At 40.9% G+C, this 17,394-nt stretch overlaps 1 protein-coding gene across 1 annotated transcript; it reads right to left on the bottom strand.

Annotated features, from left to right (window-relative positions):
* Positions 1-410: 410 nt before the first annotated feature.
* On the bottom strand, positions 411-976 carry LOC308262341 (suppressor of cytokine signaling 2-like; the record flags this gene model as incomplete). The annotated part of the gene is given in 2 exon segments (XM_080694774.1): positions 411-922; positions 925-976. Coding segments are annotated over 2 exon segments (564 nt in total), but the record flags the coding sequence as incomplete, so codon positions are not given.
* Positions 977-17,394: the final 16,418 nt, after the last annotated feature.

Here is a 17,394-nt window from a genome sequence, read left to right as displayed (position 1 = left end):
TTCATGGTCACTGTTTTTGGTTGATTTGGTTAATTGCATAAAATGAGGGCTAAATACTCACAAGCAGAATCTGTTTGACAAAATTCCTACACAGATCAGAATGCAATGTGTAAAATGTCCTAAAACACACCGACCGCCAGGCACCTGCAGCGGTAGCCTGTATGATCATCTTGGTTCCTTTGCTTCTTCAGTACTCCACCTGGGGCTCCTGACTACTGGCGCTTGGACCTTAGACCTAGTGCAGAAGGACTTCAGAAAGACGAGGCATTCTGATCAAATGCCTCCTCAGCCTCTGGCTGGGGCATTTCTGCGCAGTTAGCATCACCCAGACATTCAAGTTTTGGTTCTCTTTGACATAGCTGCATTCGGAGATATTCTATATGGAGGATGTTTTAGAAAAAGAGAAACACTTATACCTGGAACTTATATTCTTCCAAGTAATCTTTTAGTCTCGTTGGTAAAGGCAGTCCCCAAATGGTACCGGTACATTTGTTAATGGTGAGTCGACAGAGGTGCTGCAGAGATGGCGCCGTGGTGTAGAGCGGTTTTGTCAGGTAAAGGTGAACAGTCCCGTTCCGGGGGACTTCGGGGCCCGTCCGCTTATCTTTGCACATCTGAACATAGTAATCGATCAGATGGACCACACTGTCAAACTGTTTAAGCTTGGACTTGACACATATGATAGAATCCAATCTGAATTTCCCATCCTGGTACTCGATTCGCAGATTAGTTGGTCCAGCTGATGTTTTAACAGATATTGTTAGTAGGTAGTCTGAATGCGAACTATCTCTAATCAAGAAAGTTCCTTCTGGCGCCTCTTTTAATTTCTCTTTGGCTTCATTAACAGTCATACTTCCCCAGTACCATCCTGTTTGACTGAGCTCCCGCAGGGCCTTCGCCAGACGCGCCGCCTGGGGTCCGGCTCCTCAGTCCCCCACTGGCTCCGCGTCCTTTCCGCGCCATTCCCGGAGGCACCGCAGGGTCATGGGAGAAGGGTCCCCGCGGCAGAGACAGGTGGCCGCCCGAGCTGGGGTCACAGAGGGGCTCGCGTCCTTCCTGGAAGTCAGAGGGAACTAACTCCCAAACGCGTCCTTGCGGGGTGTCCGAAATGGTGGCAAAGGGGGAGGGGAGCTGCCAACTCTTTCTCCCCAAGTCCCGGCTGAAGGATGGTAAAGTCTCTCGCAGACGCGGTCACGCACAGATCGCGGGAAGACCGGATCCAAAATTTCGATAACCATTTTTCTTTGAAATACTATTCTATTGCATCATTGCTCAAAAGCTTGAAAGGTCAATGGCCATTTTTAGTTGAAGCGGTGTGAGGCTGGCTTTGAACCTGTGTGATCCTCCTGTCTCAGCCTCCCAAGCGTGAGGATTACAAGCATGTGTCACCATGCCCAGCTATTAAATAATATTAAATACTAATATTTCCATGACTCCAACTGTTCTTTTCCCATATTAAGTTTGCTAGCCAGGGAGATGTTATGTGCATTTCCTTTCTTAGGCATATTAAATTTGAGGTGGTAAAGATTCTCTCCTTTTTTTTTTTTTTTTTTTCTTTTTCTCACTACACCAAGAAGGTGAAGGCTGACTTCCTTGGTCAGAAACTGGCCAGTGGGAGCTCTCTCAAGTTTTAGAATCTAGATGAAGGGAGCAGCTCAGTTTGTTTGTTTGTTTGTTTTGTGGTACTGGGGTGCAGCCTAGGGGCTTTCTACCTCCAGTCTATACTTGCAGACCTATTATATACTTTATTTGGAAACAGGGTCTCACTAAGTTGCTGAGAACCTCACTAAGTAGCTGAGGCTGGCTTCGAACCTCCTATCTCAGCCTCCCAAAGCACAGGGATTACAAGCGTGCGCCACCATGCCTGGCACAGCTCAGTTTTTGACTAGCTCCCTATACTGTCAGCTTAGGTTGTAAGCCATTTATTCATATGTAAATTTTACTGTTAGAAATAGCTTTTGACTGCAGCTTGAGACTCATGATTTGGGGTCCCTCTACCTGATTTGCCCTCCTTGTGGATGTATCTATAGTGAGCCCAGATTAAGCTGCCTCTCATAAGGCTAACTAACGCTGCCCATGGGGGGATGGTATTTTTTTGTTTGTTCGTTTTTTACTTTCAGTTGTGAACATTCCCCTCCTTTACCCTCCTGCCTGCCCAGGCGCCAGAATGCAGAGGTAATACAATAAATTACCCAAATATGAGATCATTTAAACAACTGGCCGGGGAAAATGTAGAGAGGAAGCAAACCTGATAAGGGGCCTCCCTCCAAAAGCTCAGAGGCCAAGTTGTGTTTTGAGTTTTTCTTTTGGGCTCCCTGCTACTTCCCTGGTGCTGTTTTGTGTCTTCAGACATGTTTTACAACCACAGAGCCTCTGACACCTCAACAAGCAGCTCAGTCACACACATCACACACTCACTTTCACTGCCCGCTCACTCAGTCTAACTACTGAACTAAATTCTGGCTTCATGTACCTTCCTGGGGACCTACTCAGAGAATATTTTTTCAAGTAGGGGATCAGTCTCCTCTTCCATAACCCTGGTAGTGGGACCAGACCTAACAAAACTCTGGGGCAGCTTTCCTGATTCAGATGTCAGCACAAGATGGTTATAATGGCCTGTCTTTTTTTCTAGCCTAAACCCTCAACTGAGCCGGGTGTGGGGTGCATACTTGTAATCCCTGCGCTTGGGAGGCTGAGACAGGAGGATCGCACAGGTTCAAAGCCAGCCTCAGCTACTTAGTGAGGCTCTCAGCAACTTAGTGAGAGAGACCCTGTTTTCAAATAAAATATAAAATAGGTCTGGGAGTATAGCCCGAAGGTAGAAAGCCCTTGGGTTCCATTCCCAGTACCACCAAAAATAAATAAATAAATAAATAAATAAAAACCCTCAACTGTTGTGCCCCCAAGTTTACCCCTTCTGGGAGAAGCCTCCCACATGGTGGCAAAAAGGAGCCTCTGGCATACTCAGTAGGCCAGCGTCCACCATGGAAAAGACTGACTTATAATGGTGTGAGATGGAGCCACAGGTTCTTGTTCTTAGCTACTTTAGAAAAGAATGACCAGTGCCGGGCGTGGTGGCCCATGCTTGTATTCTCAGCATTCGAGAGGCTGAGACTGGAGGATCGTGGTTCATGGACTGCCTCAGCTACTTAGTGAGGTCCTCCACAACTTAGTGAGACCCTGTTTCAAAATAAAGAATAAAAAAAAATAGGGAAGGGGGTATAGCTTGGAGGTGGAATGCCCCTGAGTTCCATCTTCAGACCCACACACACAAAAAAAAAGATTAAAAAAAAAAGAAAAGATTAAAAAAAAAGAACAGCCAGAGATGGGTGTGGTAACACACACTTGTAATCCCAGCACTTGGGAGGCTGAGACAGGAGGATCATACAGGTTCAAAGCCAGCCTCAGCTATTTAGTGAGGCTCTCAGTAACTTAGTGAGACCCTGTTTCCAAATAAATTATAAAATAGAGCTGAGGTATAGCCCGGAGGTAGAAAGCCCATGGCTTCCACCCCCCCCCCCACCCAGTACCACAAAAAAAAAAAAAAAGAAAAAAGAAAAGAAAAGAATTGCCAGAATTATAAGCAATTTTCATTATTACAAAGGTAGAAAGAAGGTACAGAATATTATAAAGCACTATATCAGAGGGGGACATAGTGAAGTGCCTTGAAAATAAGACACTGAAGTTTTTGGATATAGAACAGTTTTTATAAAGATTTATTATCTTCCATCTTATCTAATCAATAGTCTTCCTGTCCCAACTAGGTGTGGGACCGCTCATTAACTCTGGGGCAAGACTTTTGATATGATTATGAGGAGTCACTCTATTACATCTTGTTAGTCCATTTGCTCCTGACCTGATGCAAGTGTAGGCACACCCCTGTTTCCTGTACAAGCCCAAGTCTTAGTTAAGACCCAAAATGATTAACAACTTGATTAACAAAGTCAGGAGTCACATAATATCTGTCCCCTTTGGCAGAGTTCTCTACCATTCTCCCATGTCCTTGGAGAGTTTTAGCCTGTCTGCTAGAAGTTATTTATTATGTAAACTTGTCTTTAAAATACGAAATCCAGCTGGGTGTGGTGGCACACGCTTGTAATCCCAGCATTCAGGAGGCTGAGACTGGAGGATTGTGGTTCGCGAACAGCCTCAACTACTTAGTGAGGTCCTCCGCAACTTAGTGAGACCTGGTTTCAAAATAAAGAATAAAAAATAGGGCAGGAGGTGTAGCTCGGAGGTCGAATGCCCCTGGGTTCCACCCCAACCCCTCAATAAATAAATAAATAAAATAAAAAATAAAATAAAATATGAAGTCCCTGGACCACAACTCTTTTGTATACTTACTAATCACATTTGGTGAGGAAACTCTGCATTATAACAAGCTGCCTGAGTAACCAGGCCCTGACTACTTTATACATTTTGAAAATAATGACAAGGCAATTTTCCAATACATTTTGAGATTAATACCAAAGCCATTTTCTAATACTGGCACATTCCCCATCATGACTCACTAAGAGACACAGACTGGAGGAGTCAAAGTACCTGAGATCCTGTCCAGGGCCTGGGGTAGCTGCTCCAGGCTGGCTCACCAAAATGTTGCTGGCGACAGTCTCTCCTTCTTCAGTTTCCCAAGCCAGGATTTTCAGAGGCCAAAATCAGAGACAGGTTTTTTTTTTTTTTTTTGGTTTGGTTTGTTTGCAGTACTGGGGATGGAACCCAGGGGCATTCTACCTCTGAGCCCTATTTTTTATTCTTTATTTTTGAAACAGGGTCTCACTGAGTTGCAAAGGACCTCACTAAGTAGTAGCTTCCCAAATGCTGTGATTACAAGCATGTGCCACCATGCCTGGCTTTTTTTTGTATTTATTTACCAATACATGGCTCAGTTGCCAAACTCACAGGATTGAGCCTCGAACAAAGGGCTCACATGATTTATTTATTTATTTATTTAGGTGGTACTGGGGATGGTACCCTACTACCTCTGGACTACACTCCTAGACCTATTTTATATTTTATTTGGAAACAGGGTCTCTTAAGCCAGCAAGACTGGCTTCGAACCTGTGTGATCCTCCTGTCTCTGCCTCCCAAGCACAGAGATTACAAGCGTGTGCCACCATGCCCGGCAGGGCTCACATGATTTTTATACACTTGGTCTCTCATTTTGGAAAGGGAAGGAGTAAGTTTGAAATTTATTATGCCTAGCAAGACACTTAAGTCATATACCATCCCACAGCATGTTCCAGTCTTTTAACTGGCTCTCTCTTGTTTACATTAGGAAGAGCTCCTGGATCATGACCCTGGGTTGCCTAGGGAACAGCTCCCTTATCTTTTGGAAGTGTCTGCTTACTTGCTCATGGGCAACTAAGGAGAGGGGTTGGGGTACTCTAACTCTTTCTCATCTTAGATCTAAACTCCCGACAATATTTCTAGGGCCCTGACTGGGTGTCCTACCTCAAACCTAGAAGTATTCTACCTCTAAGCGAAATCTCCAGCCCAATTTTATTTCTTATTTGGAAACAGATACTCACTAAGTTGTGGAGGGCCTCACTAAGTTGTCCAGGCTGGCTTTGAACTGGGGATCCTCCTGTCTCAGCCTCCCAAGTACTGGGATTACAAGTGTGCGCCACCAGGCCTAGCAAGGCAAGGTTTTATTTCAAGTAGAGTAAAAATACAGATTCAGGGAAATGCTGGCCATCTCAAAAAGCATGAGAACAGCTGTGGGAAGAGGGGAAAGAGCCACAAAAGCATCTCCAAAATGGCTAAAGGAGATGGCAATCAAAGTGGCAAAATGGCTAAATGGCTCAGCGCTCTACCTTTTTTTATGTGGCTTCCTAGAGAAGGGGTGTCCAGGTCACATGGAGCAACTGGCTCTTCTTTGAAGCTTCCTGTTTTACAAAAGGTGGGAATTCTTTTAGATAAGAATCCCAGGGAGCAGAGACATGAAGAAGGTATGTGGGGACTTTTACAAAAGGTGTGACCTTTGGGGGATCTTCCTGGATTTGAGCAGAACTATGACAAAAGATGAAGCCCTCAGGTTTAAATTGCCTCAGGAATTTCCTGAGACATCCTATTTTAATTTAAAAGTGGACATCTAGCTTTTTAGAATAACTAAACTCTGTTAAACTGAAGATTTCAGATTTCAAAATCATCTTCCTTCCCTTCCCACTGTGTCTCCTTTTTACATAAAATTTTATTTCTTCTATTCTACCTCACCTGGATGCTCCAATCTATGCCCACTTTCTAGCCTCAAAATGTTGAAGGATGGAGCCTCTTTAAAACGCAGGAGGTACATAAACAAATATATCAAAGTTAATCACCAAACAAGCATGGGATTGAGGGGGGGGAGGGAATGGGATAGGGGCTGGATGAGGGCTGATTGGATGATGTGTGCTTGTATATCCTCTCAAGTCTTGTATTCCAATGTGATATATGATTACAATGCACCAATAAAAATAAATTTTAAAAAATGTTGAAGTAATGTTGTAAATGGAATAGGCAAGTTTTCTGTTCTTATGGATTTTAGAGGATGCTGGCATGCATGTGTGTGCACGCACACACCCACACACACCCAGTACAAGTTAAAAAAGCCATTTCATGCACATACACACACACATTGTAAGTTAATATAGCCATTTCATACAAACATACATATACACCAAGTACAAGTTAATAAAGCCATTTCACACGCATATACCCAGTACAAGTTAATAAAGCCATTTCTCTCTCTCTCTCTCTCTCTCTCTCTCTCTCTCTCTCTCTCACACACACACACACACACACACACACACACACACACACTGTACAAATTAATAAAGCCATTTGTTATGGTGAAATATGTTTGGTGTGTGTGTGTGTGAGAAATAATTCCCCCAACACAACCACACAAACAGAGAGTTACCTTTCCTAGCTCTCCTTCCACCAATATTATTCTTATATTGAGGGTATTAACCAAAATATTGTAAGAAATGCTTAATCATAAGAAACAACAAAGTAGTCATGGGATGAGTTGGGGAAAAATATCAAGTTTGTCATGGGTGTATCAGGGTAAAACAAAAAAGTTTTTAGAGTCCCTCCTTATGTCAGGGTCTCAGCTGATTGGTTCCATTTGGTTCTTGGAATTTTTTTTTTGCATGCAAACAAATCTACTTGGGTGGGCAGTTTGTGCCCCTCCCAAGCTAGACAGAGGTGACCTCAAAGCTGATGACTAAGAAGGCTTCCAACATCTTGGGAAACAGAATCAGTAATATTTGGGAAACTTTTTTATTTTGAAACAGGTTCTTACCAAGTTGCTGAGTGTCCCATTAAGTTGATGAAGCTGCTTTGGAAACTGTGATCCTTGTGTCTTAGCTTGCCAAGTATTGGAAATTATAGGTATGTGCCACCACACTCTGCTGGGAAATACTATTAATAACTACCATGGTCCTTTTCACCCTCAAAGAAAAATAAAAAGGAAGGAAGGGCCTAGACAGAGGCTTAGCAGTGGCATGACCTCTCTTCCAACTCCACAAGGTTTTAGTAATGTCAGATTTGGTCCCTGTGTTGGATACACAGTGCTTTGGTGAGGTTTTTCAAGTTTTGCTGCTATCTCATCTCCCTAAGAATGAGGAAACAGTGTCCTGCTGTATTTCCCTGCTGAAAGAATGAGCCTGTGGAATGCTTCCTCATTCTCCCTGCTCAGTATTCCACTTTGTTCAGCTTCAGCCAGGCTTCCCTTAGCTTTTCTAAAAGTTAGCACCAGAAAGACAACCAAGTTCTAAAAGAACCATCTGGAGATATATAACATATACTCACCAAATCAACTTCTTTTTTTAAAATTTATTTTATTGGTGCACCATATTCATACATCATAATGGGATAAAATTAATACTTTTGTAGACATACATGCACACATCGCCCAGTTATCCCCTACCCAATCCCCACGCCGTTCCATCCCCATCCCTCCTTCCCATACTTGGCTTGGCTTAGTGGTTGACATCTAGTATTATAGCAATTTATCCAATATTAACGTTGATAATCTCACATAACAGTTTCATTTGTCTGATACCAAGCTTTTGATGACTTAAAGATAACATTTCAATATTTATTTTTGCTTTATTTCTTACCAGAGAATATTTCTTTCTTTTTCTTTTTTAAGGTGAAACTATCATATATTTATTTATTTATTTTTCACAAAAAATCTATCCTAATATGGAATAAGGATTCTAGATACCCAAAACGATCTTGAAAAAGAACAAAGCTAGCAGATATATATTTTCTGATTTCAAACCATATAAAGCTACGATAATTGAAACAGTGTAGTACTGTTCTAAAGGCAGATATATAAACCATTGGAGTCAAATAAAAGCCTAGAGATAAATTCTTCCATATATTGTCAAGTTGTTTTTGACAAGGTTTCCACGAACATTTGGTGGAGGAAATAATTATCTTTTAACTAAATATTGTTGAAAAAATAATAATTACATGGAAAAGAATAAAATAGGACCCTTACCTAACACCATATACAAATATTAACTCAAAATAGATAAAAGACCTAAATATAAATCTTTTTTTTTTAAATTTTATTTTATTGGTGCACTGTATTCATACATCATAGTGGGATACAAACTTTTGTAGACATACATGCACACATCGCCCAGTCAGCCCCCACCCGATCCCCACCCCATTCTCTCCCCATCCCTCCTTCCCATGCTTGGCTTAGTGGTTGACATCTAGTATTATAGCAATTTATCCAAAATTAAAAATGATAATCTCACATAACAGTTTCATTTGTCTGATACCAAGCGTTGATGATTTAAAGATAGCATTTCAATATTTCTTTTTGCTTTCTTTCTTACTAGAGCATATTTTTTTTCTGTTTTTTAGATGAAACTATCATATATTTATATATTTATTTTTCAGAAAAAAATCTATCCTAATATGGAATATGAATTCTAGATACCCAAAACGATCTTGAAAAAGAACAAAGCTAGAAGATATATATTTTCTGATTTCAAACCATATAAAGCTACAATAATTGAAACAGTGTAGTACTGTTCTAAAGGCAGATATATAGACCATTGGAGTTAAATACAAGCCTAGAGCTAAATTCTTCCCTATATTGTCAAGTTATTTTTGACAAGGTTTCCACGAACATTTGGTGGTGGAAATAATAATCTTTTAACTAAATATTGTTGAAAAATAATAATTACATGGAAAAGAATAAAATTGGACCTTTACCTAATCCCATATACAAGTATTAACTCAAAATAGATAAAAGACCTAAATATAAATCTTAAGACTATAAACTTTTAGGAGAAAATCTGGGTCATAAAACCTCACAACATTGAAATTGGCAGTGATTTCTCGGATATGATTTCAATGGCACAGGCAACAGAAGAATATACAAACTCCTTAAAAAATAAAAGAAAATATTGTATATCCAAAGACAATGTAAACAGAGTTAAAAGTTACTAATAGAATTGGATAAAATATTTCCAAATGCTATATCTGAAGGTATATTAATATTCCAACTAGAAATCCTAAAAATTAACAACAATAAAGGCAAACAATACAACTTAGAGATAGGTAAAAGACTAACATAAATAATGAATCTCCACAGATAACCAATCTTAGTTGTCTGTTGGATGGAAACTCTTGTTTCTCTGGTTCTGGTGAGTGTTACCTATTTCTTCTTTGTAGTTAATCTCTTTGAGTATTTTCTCTAGCGCTGGTTTTGAAGACATAAATTCCTTCAGTTTCTGTTTGTCATGGAAGCTTCTTATTTCTCCATCTAATTTGATAGAAAGTTTTGCTGGATAGGAAATTTTTGGCTGGAAGTTGTTTTCTTTCAGAGTTTGGAATATGTTACTCCAAGCCCTTCTGGCTCTCATGACTTGGTTTGGGAAGTCTGGAGTGATTCTAATTGGTTTGCCTCTGAATGTCACTTGGCCCTTTGTTTTTGTTGCCTTTAAGATTCTCTGCTTGGCTTCCACATTGGTCATTTTGACAATTATATGGCGTGGGGATCCTCTTCTCGGATCCTGTCTAAAGGGAGTTCTATAAGTTTCCTGGATCTGTGTATCAACCTCTTGCTCTATATTTGGAAAATTTTCTGCTATTACTTCCTTGAAGAGATTGTTGATCCCTTTGGTATCACTTTCTTTTCCCTCCTCTATTCCAATTATTCTTAGGTTAGCTCTCTTAAGATGGGCCCATATTTCTTCAATGTCAGATTCCTGCTGTTGGATATTTTTTTCTAGATTAGAAACTATGCATTCATTTTTGGATTGCTCATCTTCTAAGAGCGAGATTCTGTTCTCCATGTGGTCTAATCGGTTGTTTGTGCTTTGAATTGAGGCCTTTACTTCATTAATTGCATCCTTTATCTCTTTTTGGCTCTCTCTGAGTTCTTTTCGAAGCACCTCTATTATTTCTACAGTTATTTTCCTGATTTGATCTTCTAGAAATCTCTGATTTTCTGTTTTATCAGGTTCTGATGTTGTGGGGTTGTGGGCATTCATTGCTCCATTGTTATTCCTCTTTCCCATGATTTCGGAAGTTTGTGCCTTCTCTGGGTTCTTCCCTTGGGTCACTATGGCTTCACTTAAGGTGCTCTGGATCTCGAGTCTGTATTATCTCAGACCCCACTACTCCTTTACTGGGTTGTATCACAGAGTCTCCGACCCAGGGAGTCGATAGAGGCTGCTTTAAACTATGGGGGGTGCCAGGTTGCACATTCTCCTATGGTGTGATATCTCTGCCACCACCACTCCCTCACTGGGTCAAGTCCCAGGAGGCACAATACTGCGATTTCTCCTCTGTAGCCCGCAATTTGACTCACTGTTCTTGAGTACGCAGATGTAGCTGTACTGGACTCGGTGAATTCACTGCTGCTGCCACTGCCGGTGGCAATATGGCGCCTCTGCCACGCCCTCGGCCATCATGCTGGCGTATTTTTTCTTCTCTGGTTTTGATTTCCACTCTGAATCCCTGTAGCGTGTGCTGAGCTCAGCCACTGGGAGCTTTAAATGCTGTCTGCGCCGAAAGATCCCGCCTGGCTGTTCCGCAGCGGCTCACCTGGCTTGCTGTAGCCGTCCATTGAGTTCGCCGCTGCCGCCGGCAGTATGGCGCTGCTGCCGCGTCCTCGGGCGCGTGTGTCTCCTCTGTGGCCCTGAGTTCTGTTCTCAGTCCGCTTTCTCTCTGGAGCCTGGTGGTTTTTTTTGTTTTTCTGGTGATGGTGTTTTCTGGCTATGAAAGGCGCTCTTTTTGTGGTAATGGAGATTGGTTGTTAGCGGGACTCTTAAGCCCCACTTTTCTCGGTCGCCATCTTCCCGGAAGTCCTAAATATAAATCTTAAGACTATAAACTTTTAGAAGAAAATCTGGGTCATAAAACATCACAACATTGAAATTGGCAGTGATTTCTTGGAAATGATTTCAATGGCACAGGCAACAAAAGGGTAAACAAACTCCCTAAAAAATAAAAGCATATTGTATATCCAAAGACAATGTAAACAGAGTTAAAAGTTACTGATAGAATGGGATAAAATATTTCCAAATGCTATATCTGAAGGTATATTAGTATTCCAACTAGAAATCCTAAAAATTAACAACAATAAAAGCAAACAATACAATTTAGAGATAGGTAAAAGACTAACATAAATAATGAATCTCCACAGATAACCAATCTTAGTTGTCTGTTGGATGGAAATCTTGTTTCTCTGGTTCTAGTGTGAGTTACCTATTTCTTCTTTGTAGTTAATCTCTTTGAGTATTTTCTCTAGCGATGGCTTTGAAGACATAAATTTCTTCAGTTTCTGTTTGTCGTGGAAGCTTCTTATTTCCCCATCTAATCTGATAGAAAGTTTTGCTAGGTAGGAAATTTTTGGCTGGAAGTTGTTTTCTTTCAGAGTTTGGAATATGTTACTCCAAACCCTTCTGGCTGTCATGACTTGGTTTGGGAAGTCTGGAGTGATTCTAATTGGTTTGCCTGTGAATGTCATTTGGCCCTTTGTTTTTGTTGTCTTTAAGATTCTCTGCTTGGCTTCCACATTGGTCATTTTGACAATTATGTGGCGTGGGGATTCTCTTCTCTGATCCTGTCTAAAGGGAGTTCTATAAGTTTCCTGGACCTGTGTATCGACCTCTTGCTCTATGTTTGGAAATTTTTCTGCTATTATTTCTTTGAAGATATTACTTATCCCTTTGGTTTCACCTTCTTTTCCCTCTTCTATTCCAATTATTCTTAGGTTAGCTCTCTTAAAATGGGCCCATATTTCTTCAATGTCAGATTCCTGCTGTTGGATTTTTTTTCTAGATTAGAAACTATGCGTTCAATTTTTGAATGATCTTCTTCTAAGATCAAGATTCTATTCTCCATGTGGTCTAGTCGGTTGTTTGTACTTTGAATTGAGGCCTTTACTTCATTAATTGCATCCTTTATCTCTTTTTGTCTCTCTCTGAATTCTTTTCGAAACACCTTTTTTATTTCTACAGTTATTTTTCTGATTTGATCTTCTAGAAATCTCTGAATTTCTGTTTTATCGGGTTCTGATGTTGTGGGGTTGTGGGCATTCATTGCTCCATTGTTATTCCTCTTTCCCATGATTTCGGAAGGTTGTGCCTTCTCTGGGTTCTTCCCTTGGGTCACTACGACTTCACTTAAGGTGCTCTGGATCTCGAGTCTGTGGTATCTCAGTCCCCACTACTCCTTTACTGGGTTTTATGGCAGAGTCTTAGACCCAGGGAGTCAATTGAGGCTGCTTTAGACCATGGGGTTGCCATGTTGGGCGTTCTCCTACGGTGTGATATCTCTGCCACCGCCACTCCCCCACTGGGTCAAGTCCCAGGGAATACAGTACTGGGATTTCTCCTCTGGGTCCCACAATTTGACTCACTGTTCTTGAGTATGCAGATGTAGCTGTACTGGACTCGGTGAATTTGCTGCTGCTGCCGCCGGTGTCAATATGGCGCCGCTGCTATGCCCTCGGCCGTGAGACTGGCGTATTTCTTCTTGGTTTTGAGTTCCACTCTGAATCCTTGCAGCGTGTGCTGAACTCAGCCCCTGGGAGCTTTAGATGCTCCCTGCGCCGAGAAATCTGCCGAATCCCGCCCGGCTGTTCCGCAGTGGCTCACCTCGGCTTGCTGTCCACCACTCCTCTCTGGAGCCTGGTGGGCTGTTGAGTGCGTTGGTCTAGAGCTGTCCAGTGAGTTCGCCGCTGCTGCCGGCAGTAAGGTGCTGTTGCCGCATCCTCGGGCGTGAGGCCAGCGTATCTCCTCTGTGGCTCTGAGCTCTGTTATGAGTTCCCTTCCTCTCTGGAGCCTGGTGCTGCAAAAGAAGATGAGCCCGCCGCTCCATGCTGTGGCTCCGGCTGAAGCACTGCGGTCTGGTTTCTGGTGTCTCGTTTTTTCCAGCCCTCTTTTTCTATGTCCCTTGTAATTACATTATTTGTTTCTCTGCTGATGGTGTTTTATGACTATGAAAGGTGCTGATTTTGTGGTAATAGAGATTGGTTGTTAGCGGGGCTCGTAAGTCCCGCTTTCCTCCGTCGCCATCTTCCCGGAAGTCCCAAATCAACTTCTTAGAGCAAAAATGGTGCAGGACAACTCAGTGATTATAAATAGCTGATGGCTGTCATTTTAAAGACTGTTTTTTTTATATTACACATACATTTGAAAGAAGGAGTGAAAGGTTCTATCAAGGTTATAAATACCACTAAGATGTACATTTTTTTCCAGTATTTTTATTATTTCATTTAAAAAAGTCAACCCAGCTGGGCATGGTGGTACATGTTTCCAATCCCAGTACTTGGAAGGGTGAGACAGGAGGATGGCAGGTTCGAGACCAGCCTCAGCAACTTAGTGAGACCCTGTTTCAAACTAAAAAATAAGATAGGGCTGGGGGGATAGTGCAGAGGTAGAATGACCAATAACATATACCTCAGAACTCCCCCCCCCAAAAAAATCAATCCTTTTTCTACTTGGAATCTTTTTATTGTGAAATATTTTAGTTGGCTCTGATATTAAATATAATCAATAATAAATAGACTATCAGTGTGTCTATCATCCAGCTTATGAAAAGAAATATTTTACATATAGTTCCAGGCCCTTCTTTATATCAAATTATAATCCTTCTTCTTTCAGCCTCCCCAAAAGTAACCACTTCTGTGAATTTGGAGTTTATCTTTTCCAATGAAGGAATCATATAAAATATATTTTTAGGGCATGTGTATATAATTATTAACAATACCCAGTTGGGGTCCACATCCAAGTGTTCTGCATTCATTCAGCCAATGGCACATTTTACCTTTTATTTTGAAACAGGTCTCACTAAATTTCTGAAGTTGGCCTCGAACCTGTGATACACTTGTCTTAGCCTATCAAGTACTGGAATTACAGGTGTGCATTAGCAAACAAGCAGATTTATAAAAAATGAGATTTAGCTTTTCACCATATACAATGAAGGAATCATATAAACATATGGCATAAACCGGATGTAGCACTGCACCCTTGTAATCCCAGCAGAAGGGAGGATCACAGTTTCACACACATTCTCAGCTACTTAGTGAGGCCCTCTGCAACTTAATGAGACCTTGTTTCAAAATAAAGAATAAAAAATAAGGCTGAGAGTGTAGTTCAGAGGTAGAATGCCCCTGGGTTCCATCCCTAGTACTGCAAAATAAATAAGTTAATTAATTAATTAATTAAATATATGACATAGAGTTTCCAGATACTAAATAACAGTTAGTATACAGATATGTATGAGATAGGAAACAAGAGACATATCACCTCAGCTGGAAAGCATTCCCAAGATATAAGCATGGAAGAAGTGTCCAGAAGTACCCTATGGTCACCCAGAACCAAGGAGACAGAGTTCATACAGGGAAAGACTACTAGAATTTATGAGTAAATTCTAAAAGAAGAGAGAGCTGCATAGGGAGAGTTCCAATTGAGAACTAATTAGCACATGTGTGTGAGGAAAATATTTCTACCAGAAGGATTCAAGCAAAACCATTCTTAGAGCTGATACAAGGTAAGGAGTACTTCATGGTCACCCAAATTTTGAAATATATTTATTAATAATCAGAGCTTTCTCCAATCTTCCTAGGTCATTCCCAATACTGGTACAGCACATGCTTGCAATCCCAGCATTTGGGAGGCTGAGACAGGAGGATCACGGTTTGCAGACAGCCGCAGCTACTACTTAGGTCCAAGCTGGTGTTCTCTAAGCAAAGATTGTTAATGGTAATTAAATTGTTCTTTTAAATTTATATTTCTATGTTCTTAAACCATATTATGGCCATCTTCGAAAAAGATAAAGGTGCTTAAATATGTGGCATTCCCAACAATACTACTTTTTAAAAAAACTGATAATAATATATATGTGTGCATATATATAAACAAGTTAAATTTATATGGAAATTTGCATCATCCAATACTGTCAAAATTATTATAAAGACTAGATTTCGTTTGTCCCTAGTGGTTTGATTTTACATTTCCTTACAGGCCTTTGTAATTGTTGTCTGTTAACATTATAGACATACAGCTACCAGCAGAGTAACCTAAACAATATTTTGATAGCCCCTACTTAAAAGAAACAGGCTAAAATATTGACCCCTATTCATTATAAGGGACTGGTAAAAACTTACCATTTTGATGTTTAACAACTAAAGCTTGTAAAAGAAAATCAGAAAATAAAAGGATAATGGATAGATATAGCCAATATTTTGGCCCTGGCTCTCCAAGGTCAATGTCAATGGAACCCAGGAAATATGGTGGGACTTAGAAAGACTCTATAGATTCTGGAGAGTTGCCCAATCCTCTGGGTAGGGAGATTATGAGGACCCCAGAGAACTAGAGCCCCCAGTGCACATCCTGTAAGAAGGAGTGTAACTGAAAAGTATCCGCAGGGCATCAAGAAGAGCCGAATGGTCAGCAAGACCAAGACCCATCCTGGCAGGTGGCACAATGGATAGAGGAAAAGCCGCACAAAGTCTCTTAGAGTAACACTGAGGAGTCCTGACTGAGCTCCACAACAAAATAACTCTATAAAAATCTGCTTGGCCCATATAGGGCTAACCACTTGATCTTAAACACCCACAGGAAAGTATAACTAAAATAAGTGTGCCAGGGTAAAATAAAAAGAGTTGCACCCATAAAACCCTTTAATGATCATCTGCACTATTTAAATAAATAAATCACACATGACCTTCATAGATGGGTATTACATGAAACTCTAGTCAATTCAACTAACCTAGTCTGTTCCTATAAACCTGAAAGCTTAATGTGGGTCTAAGACAATATGCTTGATTCTTTTTAAGCTTTGTACTCTGAAAACTTTTTGCAATGTTACATATAGTGACTCATGTTCTGTACAAATAGGTTGGCTACCTAGCCTCCAGTTTAAAATGCTAAGAGATGGATGGCACAATGTGGCGGACTGGAAAAATACTAAGCCCACCTCCTGGAGGCCTAACTGACCTTTTGAGAAGCGATATAGATCAACTGTCCCAGGAAGGAGCCTGCAGCTATAACAGCAAGAATTTTTACAACACTGTTGCCTCCCTCCCCTCCTTACTTCCTTCCTTCTTTTACTCTCCATATAAACTGTCGCTTATCACTAATAAAGCAGACCTTGATAGGATTATCTACTTGGTCTCGTCTCTCTTTCTCGCCCATTTTTATTTACAGATCGGGGTCCTCCTCGCCCCCCGAATTACTTGTCCCGTGGGACGGGACAGCACAACATAATGGGTTATGAAAAACATTATGGCAAAATATCTGGGTTATTTTATGATATAATAATATATCAGTTTTCATGTAGATACCCACTGAGCCACCATAAGTAACTTTGAAAAAAGATTATTAAACTCTTTTAGCCTTACAGCTAAAACAAAATACCATATAAAGAATTCTTTCTTCCATGGTCCTCTGGATTGTCCATCGTCCATACCCTGAGACCCCAAATTGCAATTCTCTGACAGCATCCCCTACCAACTCAAAGCAGTTAGGGTTATATCATCAGGGCAGAGGACATAGAGACAGAAAAATTGGGACGGTCATTTGCACACCTCTTCTGTGAGGTTGGAAGATGTCTAAAATATTGCGCTTGGATTCATCACAGCCACCTAAGGCCAGCTGCCTTGGAGAGCACTGCCTCAGAGAGGACTCATAGGACTGCTTGAAGAAATTCTGCAAACCAAGTAAGCTTATCCTGAAAGCAACAGCCTGCCCTGCTCTAGTTGCACCCAGAAACGAATATACTCATACTTGACAAGAGAATCATGTTTCAAACCACAAAATTGGACCCTAGATTTTGTGTCATGAGTAACTTAGAATTGACATTTTTAGTAAAATTTATGGTGGTCCTTTGGTTCTTGATTTCGACACTGGATTGTCTCCCTATTGTGACTTTGCA

The sequence above is a fragment of the Muscardinus avellanarius genome (genome assembly GCF_963383645.1).
Source record: "Muscardinus avellanarius genome assembly, chromosome: 4".
NCBI lineage: Eukaryota > Metazoa > Chordata > Mammalia > Rodentia > Gliridae > Muscardinus > Muscardinus avellanarius.
This window is presented reverse-complemented; position numbering and strand designations above follow the sequence as displayed.